At 45.8% G+C, this 16,813-nt stretch overlaps 1 protein-coding gene across 1 annotated transcript in view; it reads right to left on the bottom strand.

Moving 5' to 3' along the window:
* Adam12 (ADAM metallopeptidase domain 12) overlaps positions 1-16,813 on the bottom strand; it is a 356,891-nt gene that overhangs the window by 129,744 nt on the left and 210,334 nt on the right. Inside the window, exon 4 of the mRNA XM_021167906.3 lies at positions 8,410-8,488. Coding sequence (XP_021023565.1) covers positions 8,410-8,488 — 79 coding nt within the window. The remainder of the gene's footprint in view (positions 1-8,409; positions 8,489-16,813) is intronic.

Below are 16,813 nucleotides of genomic sequence, written 5' to 3'. Positions count from 1 at the left end.
GGGGATGTGGTTGCTTGGCCAGCCACATCAGATATCTCGTAGAACATCAAGGAGGGGAGACAAGGATAGGAGTGTGCCTCCTCGCCTGTGTACATTTTGAATGACCCTGCTCTTCCCCTTTACTTTCAGGGAGTCATGTAAAAGTTTGTTCACACGAGGGATGCATGTAACTGGACAGAAATATCTCAGGGCATCAGGGGGATCTTGGTCCCCTCCCAGGCTGTGCTATACAGGCTGGAGGTGGGGGGTGGGTTCTAGCCCTGGGCCCCTGTAGGAATGTCAAAGCTGAAGGAGACACTGAGTAGGACAGCATAGCAGCTGCTATTGGAGTTTGGGCTGCCCAGATGAGTGGGATCACTAGCCTTTGAGATCTGTCTTAAGAGTTTCCCTCATTTGGGGGAGGGGATGATAAACCACACAGTGACAATAATTACTGACTTCTGAAATTTGAAACTCATTTGTTCTCAGGTTCTGTTGTTAATGGATTATTTATCAAGTGTACTTTCTAATTAAATACACAGGAATACAAGCTCATTAAAGCGCGGGCTGAGAACAAATTAGTATCAAACTAATTTTCAGTTCAATAACTTGAAATATTGCTTTTATGAAGCAGGGGAAGTGGAGTTTAGTGTTCATAAACCATTCCTTGAAGTCAACTACCCTACCCATCTTCATTGTCATGAGCGCTCACAACTTACTTCTCAGGTTACCTGAGTTAGCTCATGAGCCCCTTGCTCACTCCTAACAGGGATTAACCTCTTAGACTGCAGAGCACAGTCACTCGATTCTCCCAGACAATTCCAATTTCCTGAAATTCAGTTTTTTTCAACATGACTCACCACATGCAAATGAACATGATTTCATTTTGATGAAGTTGTGAGTCACTGTCTGGATAACGTCATGACTCAGAAAGACAGAGTTGGGCCCTCCATGTATTGGTTGAGAAATTGGATTGTGGTAGAGTTATATTTTATGACCCTGTAGGGACCTTGACTCCTAAGGCAGGGTCAGAGGCAAAGGGATCTTTACAGGTCCCTGAGTGGAGACCAGCAAAACTCACTTTGGTCCACAGGCTAGTATGTACCTGTATCTGAAATCAGCTGGTCCCTATGCTTAGACTCTCAGATGCTCAGACCAATCAGATCTTCTAGGCATATGAACACTTGGCCCATAGGTTCTGGATGTGCCACACAGCAGGAGACATGACAGGCACCCAGCAGTCAGAGATCTGTGCCCAACCTAGAGAACCCTGGATCTGCCTTACCACAGGGGTCCTTGCTGGGTAAATGTGGCTATTGGCCTCTGTATAGCCATCTCAGACCTCAACCCTCTCCTTTCTCTGATTGCCCCCAAAGCACCCAACTGCACAGCCCCCTGACTCTAAAGATGTTCTGAACGAGATCATGCCCTCCTAGGACCATCTTCTTTGCTTCGTTCTGCTGATCCAATGCATTCTGCTTCTCCCAACAAAACCTCATGGGGAAGAGAGTCTTGAACATGCACAACCACAAAATTACATCTCTCCCTTCACAAAAGCTCCAGCGGTGCATTTTATACACTTATTATTTAACCGAATGCGTTTCCCCACTCCAGTAAAATACCGTTTTCCTTCAGCTTAATACTATCAATCAAACCTAATGGTGGGTAACAGGAAGCTGGAGTAACAACTCTTGAACCTGAAAATTGGTAGCCCTCAACTCCATGCCCTGCGGGAAGTCAAATCAAACTCCTGCTACCCCCCTCTCTGTGGACTAGGAGAAAGGGGATTTTATATGCTGAAGTGGTTGCAAAAGTGGCCCAACTTTGCGATTTAAAAGGACGTTTAGAAGACAGCGTCTGGGAGGGTGTGGTAAGAGAATGGTGTTTTCGATGAGCTTCCAAGGGCCTTGACCACCACTTTCATAGTCAATACAGTTGATTTGATATTTTAAGGAAAGATGTTTTTAGCTGGAAAGAAGTTGGGGCCATCTAAGGCCAACCATGCTTTTCCAGTGAACTTCTTGCCCAAAGGATGTGGAAGCTGAGGTCATGATTGTTTAACTGCCATTAAAGGTAACAGAGGTGGCAGATGGCAGGGTAGAACTTCGAACCACGGCCTGTTCACTCCAGGAAGGCTCCCCACTATGCCCCACTGCTAGGGACATATGCCCTGTACCCTCCTGAGCCTCTCCTTTCTCAGAAAAAGCTTCCACCTACAATGGAAGCTTGTGCTCTACACTCTCCTGCAGAGTCTCATGCTGTCATCACTCATGGGACCAAAGGAGAAAGGAGTTACTTCCAAAGGAAGAAAAAAATGCAGATGAGAGAGAGAGAGAGAGAGAGAGAGAGAGAGAGAGAGAGAGAGAGAATGAATGAATATGAACGAGTGTGTGTGTGTGTCCGGCCACTCCACAGTTCATCAGGTCAGGCTTTTATTCTCTCATACAGAACACCAATCGCCAACAAGAGCACATACCTCAAGCAAAGGGAACGGTGACTTTGCAAGCCTGTATGTTGGCAAAGCCATCTGTCCCATGCTTAGCCCCGAGTATATGTGTGCCCAGGATGCAACTGTGGAGAAGACAGTGGGCACACCCATCCTCCCAGGACTGTCTCTGCTCTCCAGCTCTAACAAGAACCATGTCTGGTGACCGAATGCTCAGGCCTAACCATAGGGACCACTGTAGTTACTTGGCTGTACCGGAATCTGGATGAATGGATGAAGGTGTCACACTCCTGTTCATTGTGACCTTCTGAGAGGTCAAGAAGCCCATCTGTGGTTGTGATGCTGCCAAGATCAACCTGGGCTGCAAGTCTTGGGCTGAGACTTGTGAGTGTCTCAGTGCTTAAATCTGTAAAATGGAATGGCTTTTAATCCACTGGGGTTTTAGAGATCTAAGAAACATGGTGTGGAGAAGTAATCTGTAAGATGTAAGCCATTTTTGCAAATACTAAAACAAGTGTATGCCTAAGTCAGCTACTGTGCACTCTTTCTGCTAACTGCTCTCCCCTGGACCACATATTTTTATGGCATAAAGGAATAGAGGAGGGCAAGAGGAGCTGACTTGCCAGAGAGAAAGGTGCACCCCTGACTTGCATACCCTCATTCATTTCTACAGTGCAGTTCCAGATCCAGGGGTTGGTTTCATGTAGATACCAGGAGGGAAGGGAACGGGGTGGGCAGAGTTAGCAGACCTTCAGGCCCAGCTGCCTTTGATGGACATTCCTGAGCCTCGAGAGTCCAGTGGCTAAAGTATTCACTCACGTACCCACTCCAGATGCAGCCCCATCTCTTGCCTAGCCACAAGATTCAGAGGATCTCAGGGTACAACAGAGTAATGGGCTGTTGTAAGCTGCTGTCACCATGGTGGTGCGCTAACCTTCCCAAAGGCCTGGCTGTGTGCGGTCCTTGTGTCTGCTGCTTTGCCTCTGCATTACATGTCTGGTGAAGCACTCCAGCCAAGCTGGGGTTTATACCCAGTTAGAGTGGAACCATGGCTGCTGTCCTAAGGCCTAAGGCTACTGAACCCAAACTGAAGACCCATATCTAAGAAGTCCTACAAATTTTGATACCATTAGAGTAAGACGGACACCACAGCCTATAAATGGCCTTGGAAACTCCCTTGGTTTTCCATGAGTGATTCTTCTAGGTATGTTTAGACTTCTTGCCTTCTCTCCATCTCAATACACCTGGTCTTTATAGTAGAGACTGTCTATTCAACCTCTAGCTCATCTAGGCGAGCCACTTGCCTGGTCCTATCATAGCCTCTCCCAAGCCCTCAGAGCCCCAGCATACCCATGACACACCTTAAAGGGACATTTCAGTGGCTTCCAAACATCCTTCTATCATGACTTTGTTCCAAGTCACTCTAAGCTTGGTCACCTTTGCATAACGCTGCCGCTCCCCTCTCTCCCCTCTTCCCCCACCCTCCCTGCACTGGAAAAACTGTAGCAGTGTCCTGGAATGCTCTCCTTCTCCTGACCCTGGGTGAATGCCTCCTCCAGCTTTAAATTTTGGTCCACAAGTTCTTTCCTCCATGCAGCCTTCTCTGACACCTCAGACAAGATCAGGCCCTTGTAACCTTTCCATCAGGAAACTTAGTACAGACAGCTGTGGGTGCTGGAACCACACCCGTCCCCTCCTTTCTCTCCGTGAGTCTCCTCACCTGTATTTAACCCTGCTGTATTCTCAGTGGTGGGTACAGAGCATGGCCCAAGCAGTTGTCCAGTCAACATGTGGGCAACAGACAGATATGTTATTACCAAACACTGTAGGCACTGAGAGAGCTGGCCGGCTACTCCAGTCTCCCCAGGGCTTCTGTGGGAATGTGAATAGCCCACATGGCATGCCTATGGTCACCCACAGGCCATATTAGGAGTGACAGCACAAAAGATAATTCTTCCTTAGATGTAGCCAGCAAAGGACAAACTCAAACATTTCATCTTGGGGAGGAGACACTGGAGATTGATTCCAGAGTTAATGTCAGCCACTTCTCTGAGTCAGGCGGCTGGCCCTAATTGTTGTTATATTAAAAACAACCAAAGCACTCCGGCCAAGTGGTTCTCACTCCACATGTAACTTTAAATTCAGGCTGACCCATTGAGGGATGATTAGAAGGGGCAAGGAGACGAGTCAGCGAATTCCCTTTGTTTTCCAGTCTGAGTCAACAAGAATCAAACTCCCAAGGCTGCATCTGACTCCTCACCAGCAACAAGGCCTAGCTGCTCTGCCCTGACCCTATTCAGGGAGCCAGCTCTTTGGCTCCATATCTTTGCCATAGCTTGGCTGATGCTTTAGTTGGCATGACCAGAATGTCAGTATTTGAGGGGACCCCTCTCTCATGGGTTAGAATGTTTGTTTGACTTGTTTCTTTCTCATTACATAACGACCTCTTGGCCACTAATATGTCTCTCTCTCCCTTTTTCCCCGCCCCTCTTGCTACTTCACTAGCTTGTCTGATGTCAGTACAACTACAAGTGCTTTATTTTATTTTTTTTAAATTCAGATCTATCTACTGATTCTTTGATTTCTTTCTATTTTATACATGGGACTATGGGTCTTAACAAGTCTATTTAACCTATTTACATACAATGAGATTCATACGTTATATTATTCTAATCTTTTTCCTTCCTGTTTTATATTTATCCTCTTTCTTTTCCTGTCTTTTCCTTTTATCCTGCCCTGCACTAGGTTGAAACAAGATTTCCATTGATAGCCTGTTATTTGGAAGAATACACTGTTTTTCTGTTCTTTGGATGTTTATTCTGAAAATGTTCAGGTGCCTCATATTTTACTTATCAAAGCTAATCAGCATGCCTATTATTTTTAGTACAAGGCAAACTCTTAAACTGTTTCAAGTCTACTTCTCCGTCTTGTTTGAGAACGCCTAAACATAGTCCCTCCTAACTGTTATTTTAAATAGATTTATTTGGTGCGATTGTTTTGCTTGCCATTGCCTTCAACCTCCTACCCTGGCATTTAGTTTCCTTCTTGCTGAGCTGTTCTGTGCAGGGCACTCTTGCCTAGATAGCCTTTGTTAGGCTCTGGGAGTGGTAAGTTCTTGACTTGTTGAATAGGTGTGGCTGTGCACTCTTGGCTTTGGAAAGTCATTTCAACATAGAGTTTAGGGTGCTAGCTACTGTAGCTCTCCCTGTAGTTTTAAAAATTAATTATTCTACTTATTTACATCCCAATGTTGCCCCCTTCAGTCCTCCCTCCCAGAGTTCTTCACCCCATTCCTCCCCTTTGCCTCTGAGAGGGTGTTCCCCCTAACTGGGGGAAATTCCCCTTCTCTGGGGTATCAAAGTCTCTACCAGATTATATATTCCTTCCACTGAGGCCAGCCAAGGCAGTCCTCTGCTACATATGTGTGGGGTAAGGGGGCACAGACTTGCTCATGTGTGCTCTTTGGTTGGGGGCGCAGTCTCTGGGAGCTCTGAGGGGGTCCAGGTTTGTTGACACTGTTGGTCTTCCTATGGGGTTGCCATCCCATTCAGTTCCCTCAAACCTTCCCCAAACTCAGGGGTCCCCGACTTCAGTCCAATGGTTGGCTACAGATATCTGCCATCTTTCTCAGTCAGCTGCTGGTAGAGCCTCTCACTCCCTGTAGTTTTAACTCCATCATTGCTGATGAGAACTGTTGGTTCGGTTGTCCTCATTTGCTACAAATTGCTTTGTCTCAGGCAGTTTTAAGACATTCTCTTTGAAATCCTGCAGGTTCTCTGTAAATCACCCTAGAGCATTTCTGGTTTTTTTTTTTTTTTTCTCCCAGGACTGGTGGATTTTTGTGAAGGTTCATAGCTTCGTTCAATCTGGGGACACCACTGTCACATTCTATTTGATTACTGCTTCTTTTCTACACCGAGTGTTGTACATTTGTGGAATTTCCATTAGATCTATCTTGTTCTTCCAATTTTTTCCCTCTGGCTCTTCTCCTATCTCTGTTCTGGGGAGGACTTGTTTTCTCTCTCTGTCTGCCCATGGGAGCTCCTTCACAGTGCATTTGTTCATTGTCTGGCTTGTGATTTTTGCCTTAGGGTTCATCCTTAAAATTTTATTCCCCTTTTTTCCTTTTTGTATAGTCATCTCATACATTGGGGCTGTAGAAAATTCTCTAGGGAACACTCTAACCCTGGATTCAGCCTGGGCTCAAGTAGACTTCCCTGGTTTGGGAGTAGCTTTGAGGTCAATATCTGACTGGGAATACCAGCATGATGATGAAGATGATGATGATATCAGACTCTGGATACGGGCCAACACATCCCCAATGCATATAACACATGTGAAAAGCTGCATGGGGCTCTCTCTCTCTCTCTCTCTCTCTCTCTCTCTCTCTCTCTCTCTCTGTGTGTGTGTGTGTGTGTGTGTGAGAGAGAGAGAGAGAGAGAGAGAGAGAGAGAGAGAGAGAGAGAGAGAGAGAGAGAATGATATTCTTTCAGTTCATGGCACCTGGCAGACAATTCTTTCTTGCCTTCTGTAGGCTGGGAGAGTTCTTCACAAGAGCTTCCCTGAGAAGCCAATCTTTATGAGATTCTAACTGCAGACTTCAGTTCTTTCTTCTCCGTGCTAGCACCTGGTCTTTATATTCATCCTCAGTCGCATTCATTCGTTCTCTTGCTTCTCTTCTCAGCTCTGGGTCCTGGGAAGCCTTTTGGGGTCCCATGGCCCAAATTTAGTAGCCAAAGCTCTGGCTATCCCCATCCCCACATATCATTCTGTTAATTTTAGAGAGGGTCTCACTATAGCCTGGGCTAATCTGGAATTCACTATATAGCCTAGGCTGGCCTTGGGTTTGTTGTCATTCTCCTGTGTCCCAAGTGTTTGGATTACAGGTGTGAGTGGTGGGCTACAAGGGAGGTTGAAGTGTTTAAGAACCATTATTATAAGTAAGGTTTGAAAAAAATTTAAGTTACAGGCAGGACTGCTTGCCAAGTCACCTCTAACTCTGGTCAAGCTTTCTGGTAAATAACAACAACCTCCTCTTCTTTTTCCCCCTCCTCCTTATCATCTTTTCCCCCTTCCTCCTCCTTCTCTTCCAATTTTGCATTTAGGCAGGGACTCACTATGTAGCTCTGGGTGTATAAACCAAGTTGGTCTTGAACTCTCTGAGATCCATGTGCCTCTGCCTCCCCAAAGTGCTGAGGTTAAAAGTCAACTTCACCACGTCTGGCTAAAAATCTTTCTTTCTTTTTAAAAAAAATTAACTATTTTTACATTCCATATTTTATTCCCCCCTCTCCACCTTCCAACTATTCCACATCCCATACCCGCTCCTCACCCCCTGTCTCCATGTGCATGTTCCCCCAACCCCTACCCCACCAGACCTTTAAACTCCCTGGGGCCTCCAGTCTCTTAAGGGTTAGGTGCATCATCTCTGAATGAACCAGCCATCCTCTACTGTATATGTGTTAGGGGCCTCATATCAGCTGGTGTATGTTATCTGTTTGGTGGTCCAGTGTTTGAAAGATCTCAGGAGGTCCAGATTAATTGAAACTGCTCGTTCTCATACAGGGTCACCCTTCTCCTTGGCATTTTTCAGCCTTCCCTAATTCAACAATGGGATTCAGCTGCCTCTGTCCATTGGTTGGGTGCAAATATCTGCATCTGACTCTTTCAGCTGCTTGTTGGGTCTTCTGGAGTGAAAAAAATCTTTCTTAAAAAGCCGTTTTTGTTTTTGTTTTGGGGAAGGGTCTCATTTTGTAGTCCAGGCTGTCCTAGAATTTACTCTATAACCTACACTAGCTTCTAACCTCGGTGATCCTCCTGTCTCAGCTTCCTGAGAGCTGGAATGTGAGCCTGGCTTTTCCCAGGATTCTTGGGGCCAAGATGAAGAATCTGGGAGTGTGCTTAGCTCAGAACAAAACAGCTACAAAAGTGTCAGCACAAAGTCCATGCACAGAGTTCTGTTGGCCCAAACATGCAGGAATTACCGTGTGATTTCGAGTGAGAGAGACATCAGTACCATCTTGCAGATAATGGGTCTCTGTGAAGCCATTGGCAATGAGTCCCCTGTGGAAACAGAAATGACAGAAAAAGATGAGTGTGCCATGTATGGATAGACTGCCGAGAACCTCTCAGGGGTGGGGATGAGATACCCCAGGGAGGCTCACAAAGGGCTTCACCTATTCAGGTTTCCAGGGAGAATTTAGAGGGCACCCAAGTAGGAGTCAGCCTACAACAGATGTTTTGAGAAGTTGTTCATGTGGTCCCTTTGAGGTCCCTTTCATTTTTCTGATTCCATTCTTCTCAGGTGCAAAGTTTAGCATTCACCATGTACCTGGACACACATACCCCAACATCATACCTCCATGACACATCATACCCCCCACCGTATCCTACCACCACCAGACCCCGTAGAGGTTTGGTTTGTTGCTATGTATTGTAATGCTAAATACAGGCCTCCAAGGTCTTGTTGCCTTTAGGGGCAAGAGAATCCTTACATCCACCAAGTAATGCTATATGACCTGCATCCTTAATTTAAAATTATTGGTTGAATAAAGATGCCAACAGCCTATAGCAGGGCAGAAGAGAGGTAGGTGGGCTTTCAGTTCCCAGGTTTGGGATATAAGACCATCATCAGAGGAGAGAGAAAGAGATGGTGGAGGGAGGAGAAGACACTGCAGTAAGGGATCATAAGAACTGGCCATGTGGGCTGGCCAGCCAGAGTAAGAGCAGCCCACATGGAACATGGCAAGTCATATCTCAGAGTTATTGGCAGGGAGGTAGACATAATAGCACAGAGGGCAGATATCTGCTCAGGCCTAGTGCTGTAAAGGTTTATTACAAATATAAAAGTTTTGTGATTTTAATCTGGGAACTAGATGATCTCAGGCAGGGTAGAAACCCCCAATTGACTTTAAATATTTTCTACAATAACACCCCAGCACAGTGCATACCATATCCCTTGCCCCAAATCCCATACTTTATTATAGGGGCACAGATTTCCAAGTTGGGAAAACCCATCCCCAGATGTCACATTGTTCCACAAACTACAATCAGTGCTGAAGCCACTTGCAGGGCAAACAGCTTTGGATCCAAAGATATATTCCTCACAGGTGAGAGATCCAGCTATTAATAGTGAGATATCACAGGAGAGGGTAAAACAATAACTAAATATTGTAAGTGATGCAGGGTGCAAACAAAAAAACCCTAAACAAACAAACAACCCCCCAAACAACAACAACAACAACAACAACAACCCCTGACTTGGACACACCAAAATCTGAATTTCCAAGATAAGATAAATTCAGGAAAATCCTTGTGTCCCCAAATAAAACCATGACAGTCACCAGGTCTTCAGTGAGGATACTGCATATGATAGTTAGGTTATAAATGATTTTGCAGTCTGAGATTATGAGCATGTTTTTCATCCTGCTCAGTGCAATGCATACCTACTATGCACTGGTTTTAGCTGCTGGGTCACAAAGATAATTACACCAGCCTCTGCTCTTGAGGATGCCACAGCCTGGTACAGTGACAGAAGGAATTGTTTCAGAGTAGGGGAGCTGTGTTCTTGGGTGAACCACTGTGCACTAGATAGCGCATCAAGAAAGCATTGCAGAGGGAGTGGGATACCACTGTACTGTAACAGGGAGAAGAGGAGACTGAAGTTCATCAGAGTGTATAGAGGTGGTGGTGTCCCAGGCTGAGGATGACCATGGCAGACCTGAAGATCTGGGATTGGGAAGCCAGCAAGGGAAAGAAAGGGCCCTAAACAGAATCTGATATGATCTACCAGTGCAGTAGAGTCCAGAGTGGTTTCAAGTTCTGAGTCCCTGGAGGTACAGTGGAACGGTTGGTGCTATTGCACTTCATACCACCAGTTCTCCTGGGTGGGGTCAAGTGACAAAGCATGTGACCCAAGCCCAGCCAATTGCAGATCTCCTTTGCAGAACCTGGGGTACTGGGAGTACTGGGAAGAGGCTTTTCCTCACGTTCTCAAGGCTCAGCGTGCGCCTGCGGCGTTATCGCCACAGCTGTCCACCACTTGGAGAGGATGCTGGCAGCAGACAAATCTGCTTTCTTGTGGTGATAACGGGAAGAAGAGAGATGGTCCATTTGCTCGTGGGCTGCAGCATCTCTCTTCTCCAATACGCCTCTCTTTGGCTTGAGCTGGTTCCACCTGAGTTTCCTGGCAAGGACCAAAATCCAGGCAGGTGGGAATGCTGGGTTTGTAACAGAGAAGACTCTTTTCCTGGGCGTTCTTCCAGCCAAGTTCACAACAATATCCCCGTTCAGGGTAATATTGCCGTTTTACATGGATTCCAATACATTCAAGAAACACGCATGGCTATTTTTAAGTCAGCTAGGCCGTGGCAATGGGTGGGTCTGAGATGTGATATGTATTTCTCCACAAGTGTTTCTGGAGGGTGCAGCAAAATACAAAACACTGGCAGCTGACAACCACACACCACACGGATTCTCCTGAGCTCTCAAGAGTTTGCTTACCCTCCAGAGTTCTTTTTTTTTTTTTTTTTTAATGCAGTTGAGAGGCCTTCCCCCGTGGCAGTGGGGTCTCAGAACGAAAGCTCATCCCCGAAGTACTCATCTTTTCGCAGCTGCACAGGCCTCCTGGGCAGGCCCATTCTCAGGGGCACAGCAGCCTTGCTGGCATGTCTAGCACAGAGCCAATAGGAGCAAGGAGCAAGCCAGCTGGGCAGACTGGTTGGAGGAGAACGAAGCCTTTGAGAGGCATTTGCAGGTTTTAATTGTCTTTGAAATGCCTTTGGAGTCAGAGGAGATACAGTCACATACACACTGGGACTCCAGAGAGTTCTGAAATACCACTGTCTGCTTCTTCAGGTCCTGGGGTGGGCAGTCTAGGCAGCTCTGCCACCCATGGCACCACCCTGCTTTCTACCTTGAGTGATTCTCCTCTGGTTCACACTTCCTCTTGCCAACTGTAGCCCCTGGATGATTCTAGAACATTCCACCAAGGGCTTTGCCATTTACAACATCCTGTGTCTGGAGTGTTCTTTGCATTTTTTGTCAAGTGGCTGACTTCTTCAGACCCTCCTTCTCTTAGTTACTGTAAAGGCTGTCTCCCCTGGGGCCTCCTCCTCTGATGTGGACTCTGAAGCAGCCCCTTCACCACTGCCCACTGCAGAGCCCTTTGGTTTCCTGTAGAGCATTCCAATTTGGTTTATTTGATCTGTTTACACTCTGCCTCTCTTTGCTCTCGAGAATGTAAGCCATAGGGGCCGTTCACTCACCATTTTGTTCCCAGTGGTACAGACCGCCCACACAGCCTTCTTCCCAAGCTAGGAAAATTTTGCTGAGCACTTCCTTTTTAAAATTTTTTTGGAGATTATAATTTAATTATAACATTTCTCCATATACATCCCTTCCCCACCCTGCTGCTGCTGCTTCCTTCAAATTCATGGTCTCTTTTTTTCACTTGTTATTGCATATATATATATATGTGTGTGTGTGTGTGTGTGTGTGTGTGTATATATATATATATATGTATATATGTATATATATATATGCATCTACATATATATTCCAAAATATAACCTGCTCATGATGTTACTTATATGTCTGTTTCCAGGGCTGATTGTTTGGCTAAGGCCACCTCTCCTGCTGCCAGCTTTCCTTAGTCACCTACAGTCCTTTGTCTATGGTTGAGGCTTTTTTTTTCCTTTCCCCCTCTACTTCTCCATGTTCTTTGTTGTTATCTCTGTTCAGCTCACAGTGAGCAGCCATGTTGGTGGTACTCTATGGGTTTAGCTTCTGACATTCCTAGGAGACACAACCTCACAGAAAAGTCTACCATCCTTTCTAGATCTTATAGTCTTTCCCCCCACATTTTCTGCAAGTTCCCTAAGCTTTAGGTCTGGGAGTGCTTTATAGATGTATCCACTGGACTGGGGTCCACGACTCTGCATTTTGATTGGTTGTGGTTTGCTGTAGCAGTCTCTATCTGCTGTATACTTCCTTTGAGCCAGGCATCTGCTTGGCCTATAGCATCTCATTTAACCTCTACAGTAGCTACTACCGGGGTCTGTGCTCTGATTTTTGTTCATTTATTTGTTTTCTGTCTCTTGAGAGAGGCCCAGACTGGCTTTGAACTCCAGATCCTGGTTAGGCCTCTGAGAGTACAGGCTCGGGTCAGTAAACTCAGCTGTAGCTCTAGACATTGTTCTTAATCTAAATTTAAAGGAAAAAACAGAGATACAAGGAAGGAAGAGATACAGGTGACCTGGGTATAAAGCCTCACCATAGTTGGTACTTAAAAAAAATAAGATTATTTATTTTTATTTTATGTGTATGAGTGGTTTTCCTGCATGCACATCTATGCACCACATGCATGCCTGGTGCCTACAGATGTCAGAAGATGCTATCAAATCTCCCAGAGATGGAGCAATGGATGGCTGTAAGATACTGTGTGGATGCTTAGAACTGAACCCTGGTCTTTTGCAGTGCCTTAGTTAGGGTTTTACTGCTGTGAACAGACACCATGACTAAGGCAACTCTTATAAGGACAACACTTAATTGGGGCTGGCTTTCAGGTTCAGAGTTCAGTCCATTATCATCAAGGTAGGAACATGACAGCATCCAGGCAGACATGGTGCAGGAGGAGCTGGGGGTTCTACAACTTCATCTGAAGGCTGCTAGCAGAATATTGGCTTCCAGGCAGCTAGAATGAGGGTCTTAAGCCCACACTCACAGTGACACACCTACTCCAACAAGGCCTCACCTCCTAATAATGCCACTCACTGGCCCAAGCATGTACAAACCATCACATTCAGGAACAACAAATGCTCTTAACTCCTCAGCCCTTGTTCTGGCCCACACGTTGTGCTCTTGCGCTTTGTGGAGCCACCAGTCCTTCCAAGCTGGTCAGGTGATGTCTGCTGAGCACGTGTTTCGGGTACCATGTGAAACAGTGGAGAAATGTGTAGCTCAGAATAAGGGCTAAGGAAATACACAAATGTAAAAGGGCAACACAATGGCTCTGTCCATTCCTAGGACTCTCCCTCTCTCCAGGGCGACTTTTTGTCCACCCCTCTCTCCAGATGGTGCCAAGCGGGTGCTAGATCAGGGTGTTCTAAGATGCATATCTACTATAAAAGTGGCTGGACGTCAAAGTCCCCTGGAGAAAATGAAGAGGGGCAGGCAGATGGACAATGTGTGTATTGGAAATATGACAGCAACCATCTTGTACTTTTACCCAAAGAGAAAATCAAATTAGATGGCTCTCCATCAGCAAATGGCAGCAGAAGGCAGATGCATGATTTCACGAGAACATTCCTTTCCTCTGCTTATTAGATTAGCTGACATAACAAGGCATTCTCTTCCTCTCCACACCAGACAATGAGAGGCATCTCAACTGTGTCAGGAGCTGATGTTGCTGGTTTCCATTTGCTTTGGTGTTATTAGCGATACCTAAATAACATACATTTAGCCAATACTTATTGTGCTGGACCATGGAGGGAAAGTAGGGCTTGAGCTTCCCTACCTGGGGAGCATAGATTCAGAGGGGCCACAGCTGTATGAGACATACCTAGGGCTCTGCCTGGGGTCAGAATTGCTTCCAAGCCTGCAGCTAGCCCAGGACGTGGTACCCAGAAGGTTTCAGAAAGGTGATGGGAAGGAACCAGTTACCTCTGAACAAATGTAGGAAGAGCAGACACTGAGGAAATTCCATCTTGCAGTGGCCACACACTGAAAGGCACAGATTATCATAGTGGCAGGCTGGGGTTTTGGACTTAGTGAATGTGGTTGTACATGCAGCTCCTACACAGATGGTGTGTGTGTGTGTGTGTGTGTGTGTGTGTGTGTGTGTGTTTGCTGCTGAGATAGGTAGTTGGGAATGGATCTTGCAGGCTGTTACATGTCACTATATTTGTCCTCTACAACAGGAGCTATGACACACAGTGATGCCATGTGCTGACAATCAGCATTGGAACACTCCTCCACTCTGACAGTGACCTGGAAAGGACTTTGAGAGGAAGGAAGGAAACAGGAAGGCTACAGAGGAGGCCAGCATGAGTGTACAAATGCTAACACTATAACACCCATGAGCCACACCCAGGAGGGCCCAGTGCAACCCTAGATGCTGATAATGGCTGGGGTGGGTGGAGGCCACCTAGGATGGGACAGAAATTGGTGAGCTCACTTCATTCACATTGCGTGTATGATTTGGAAGGCCCTCTTCCTGGCTCTGTGTAGTTAGCAGCTGACTATGTGTGTGGCTTGTGGGATTGGTTGGAGTAGAGACACCGTGCAGTGTGGTGAGGGACAAGCTGAACTCCACCCTTTCCATTGGAACCCTGTATTTTCTGATTTCAAAATCTTTGGGCATACATGGCTGAAATTGGTTATTTAGGCTTTTCAGTAAACTGTAAGTAAGGTTCTTATAAAATATGCATTTCTGAAAATGCTTGGATACTGAATCAAAACACAGATGACCTCCAAATGGATTTTTTTGGAATCAATATTGAAATTACACTTCCCTGCACTTACCATTATGTAATTTAGTTATATAGTTTGAGTGAGATGAATTCCATTAACGTGATCCATGCTAGGCTTACTCATTATGGTCTCTGAGAGCCCCTCTCCTGCCCCCACCTAGAGTGAACTTTTCTCCCGTGCTCTGCCAGGATTTGGCTCCAGGACTTTATTTATTTCTATTTGCTTGCTTCTCCCACAGTGAGCTGGGACACAGGGTGGAAGTGACATCCCAGAGTGGTGTCTCAAAAGTGACACAGGTGCTTGGCACATGGTAAGGATGGAACACAGCAGACAAACACTGTTACAGAAAAGCCACTTGATTCAAACTGATTAGACCAGTAAGTGTAAACAGGGCTTAAATGGGCACCTGCTCTCATGAGCATATCCATATGCAGACTTATGTGTAAACATAATAAAATAACATCAACAACAGATCATATATAATCACAACAATAGTAATAACAATAAAGGATTCCCAAAGCTTGAAGGCCATTTAGATAAACCCTGACTCCTTGGTATCAATTGCAAAACTGTTTAAGTGAGAGAAACAGAGAAATGGCCGAGCAGCATCAACTACTTGGGCTGTGAGAATTTATGGTTAACATGTCAACCCTTCACAGTATGCTTTTGAAGAACGCACATAGGGATGTGGCTTTAATCACCCTGCACGACACAGTCACACAGAAGTGTCACAAGACAGCTCTCGCCTGTCTGTCACCCCAGAAGGCACTGTGGATGCTCTCTATAATCGAGCCATATGTGTGTGTAGACTTCAGTGACCTTATCCTTCTGGAGACACATCTGATTCTCAGGGAGAGCCTCTGACCTGAACCCATTTTCTGCTGCAGATTCATCATAGTCTATCACTCCACAAATTGCAAAGTAATTCATATAGAAATGTGGGGCATGGTTTTCTCCTGCTAGAATGTGGAAATGCAGCCAAGAAGACTGAACTGGGAGATGAAGCATCTAAAGCTTTAACAATACAGCTTGTTACAACACAATACAATACAATAACAATCATGGTTAAAAATCAGGATCTATGCTTACCTACTTACTATGATGGCCATCTTTTATCTAGTATTATCTAATCCAATATTAGACCTAGGTAAATTTAGAGTCAATATGAAAAAGTAGACTAGCACACACCCTCCTGGACCCCCATGGACTATGAAGGGTGTTTTTTGGTTTGTAGTAAAAACCCTAGGTTGAGCAGAATCACCAGTTTATTAAAATGATGTCTATGGAAGGGGCAGAGGGGTATAAAGTTAGAGGAGAGGGGCAGGGGAAAGCCTCAGCTGATAAAGTGCCTGCAGTGTAGGCACAAGGGCCTGATCAAGGATTCTTGCCACTCAAGGGCTAGCTGGGTCTAGTTGTACCCACCTGTAATTTGTAGGCATAGAGGGTGCAGGGTAGGTGGAGGCAGGGGATCCCCCTGAGCTCATTAACTGCTAGTCCAGCCAGTCAGTGGGCTCTAGGCTGAGTGAAAGGTCATTTCTAAGGGTAAGGTGGAAAGCAATAGTGAAAGACACCCAGTGTCTACTCCTGGCCTTAATATAGATGTGCACACAAGAGCAGGTACACCAATGTGCACATGTATATATATACACACTGTAATACACACTGCACATACACATGCATAAACACACATACACACACACACACACACACACACACACACACAGAGTGGAAGCAGAAGAGAGGGAGGCAGACAGCTAAAAGCTGGAAAATGAAAGCAAGGGAGAGAATCTGAGAAGCCCCAACTTCCCCTCAACTCGCCTTTGCTGGCATTTCTTGGAGCTTGCTCTTTGTAAAGACTGTTGTTCCCTGTTGTCCCTGGGAGAGGTCAGCATCACCTGCTAGCAGAAGTGCTGGGTT

The sequence above is a fragment of the Mus caroli genome, unplaced genomic scaffold (genome assembly GCF_978045245.1).
Source record: "Mus caroli unplaced genomic scaffold, Mus_caroli_1 scaffold_8, whole genome shotgun sequence".
Taxonomy (NCBI): Eukaryota; Metazoa; Chordata; class Mammalia; order Rodentia; family Muridae; genus Mus; species Mus caroli.
The sequence above is the reverse complement of the archived record's forward strand: the minus strand, read 5'-3'. Positions and strand labels throughout refer to the sequence as shown.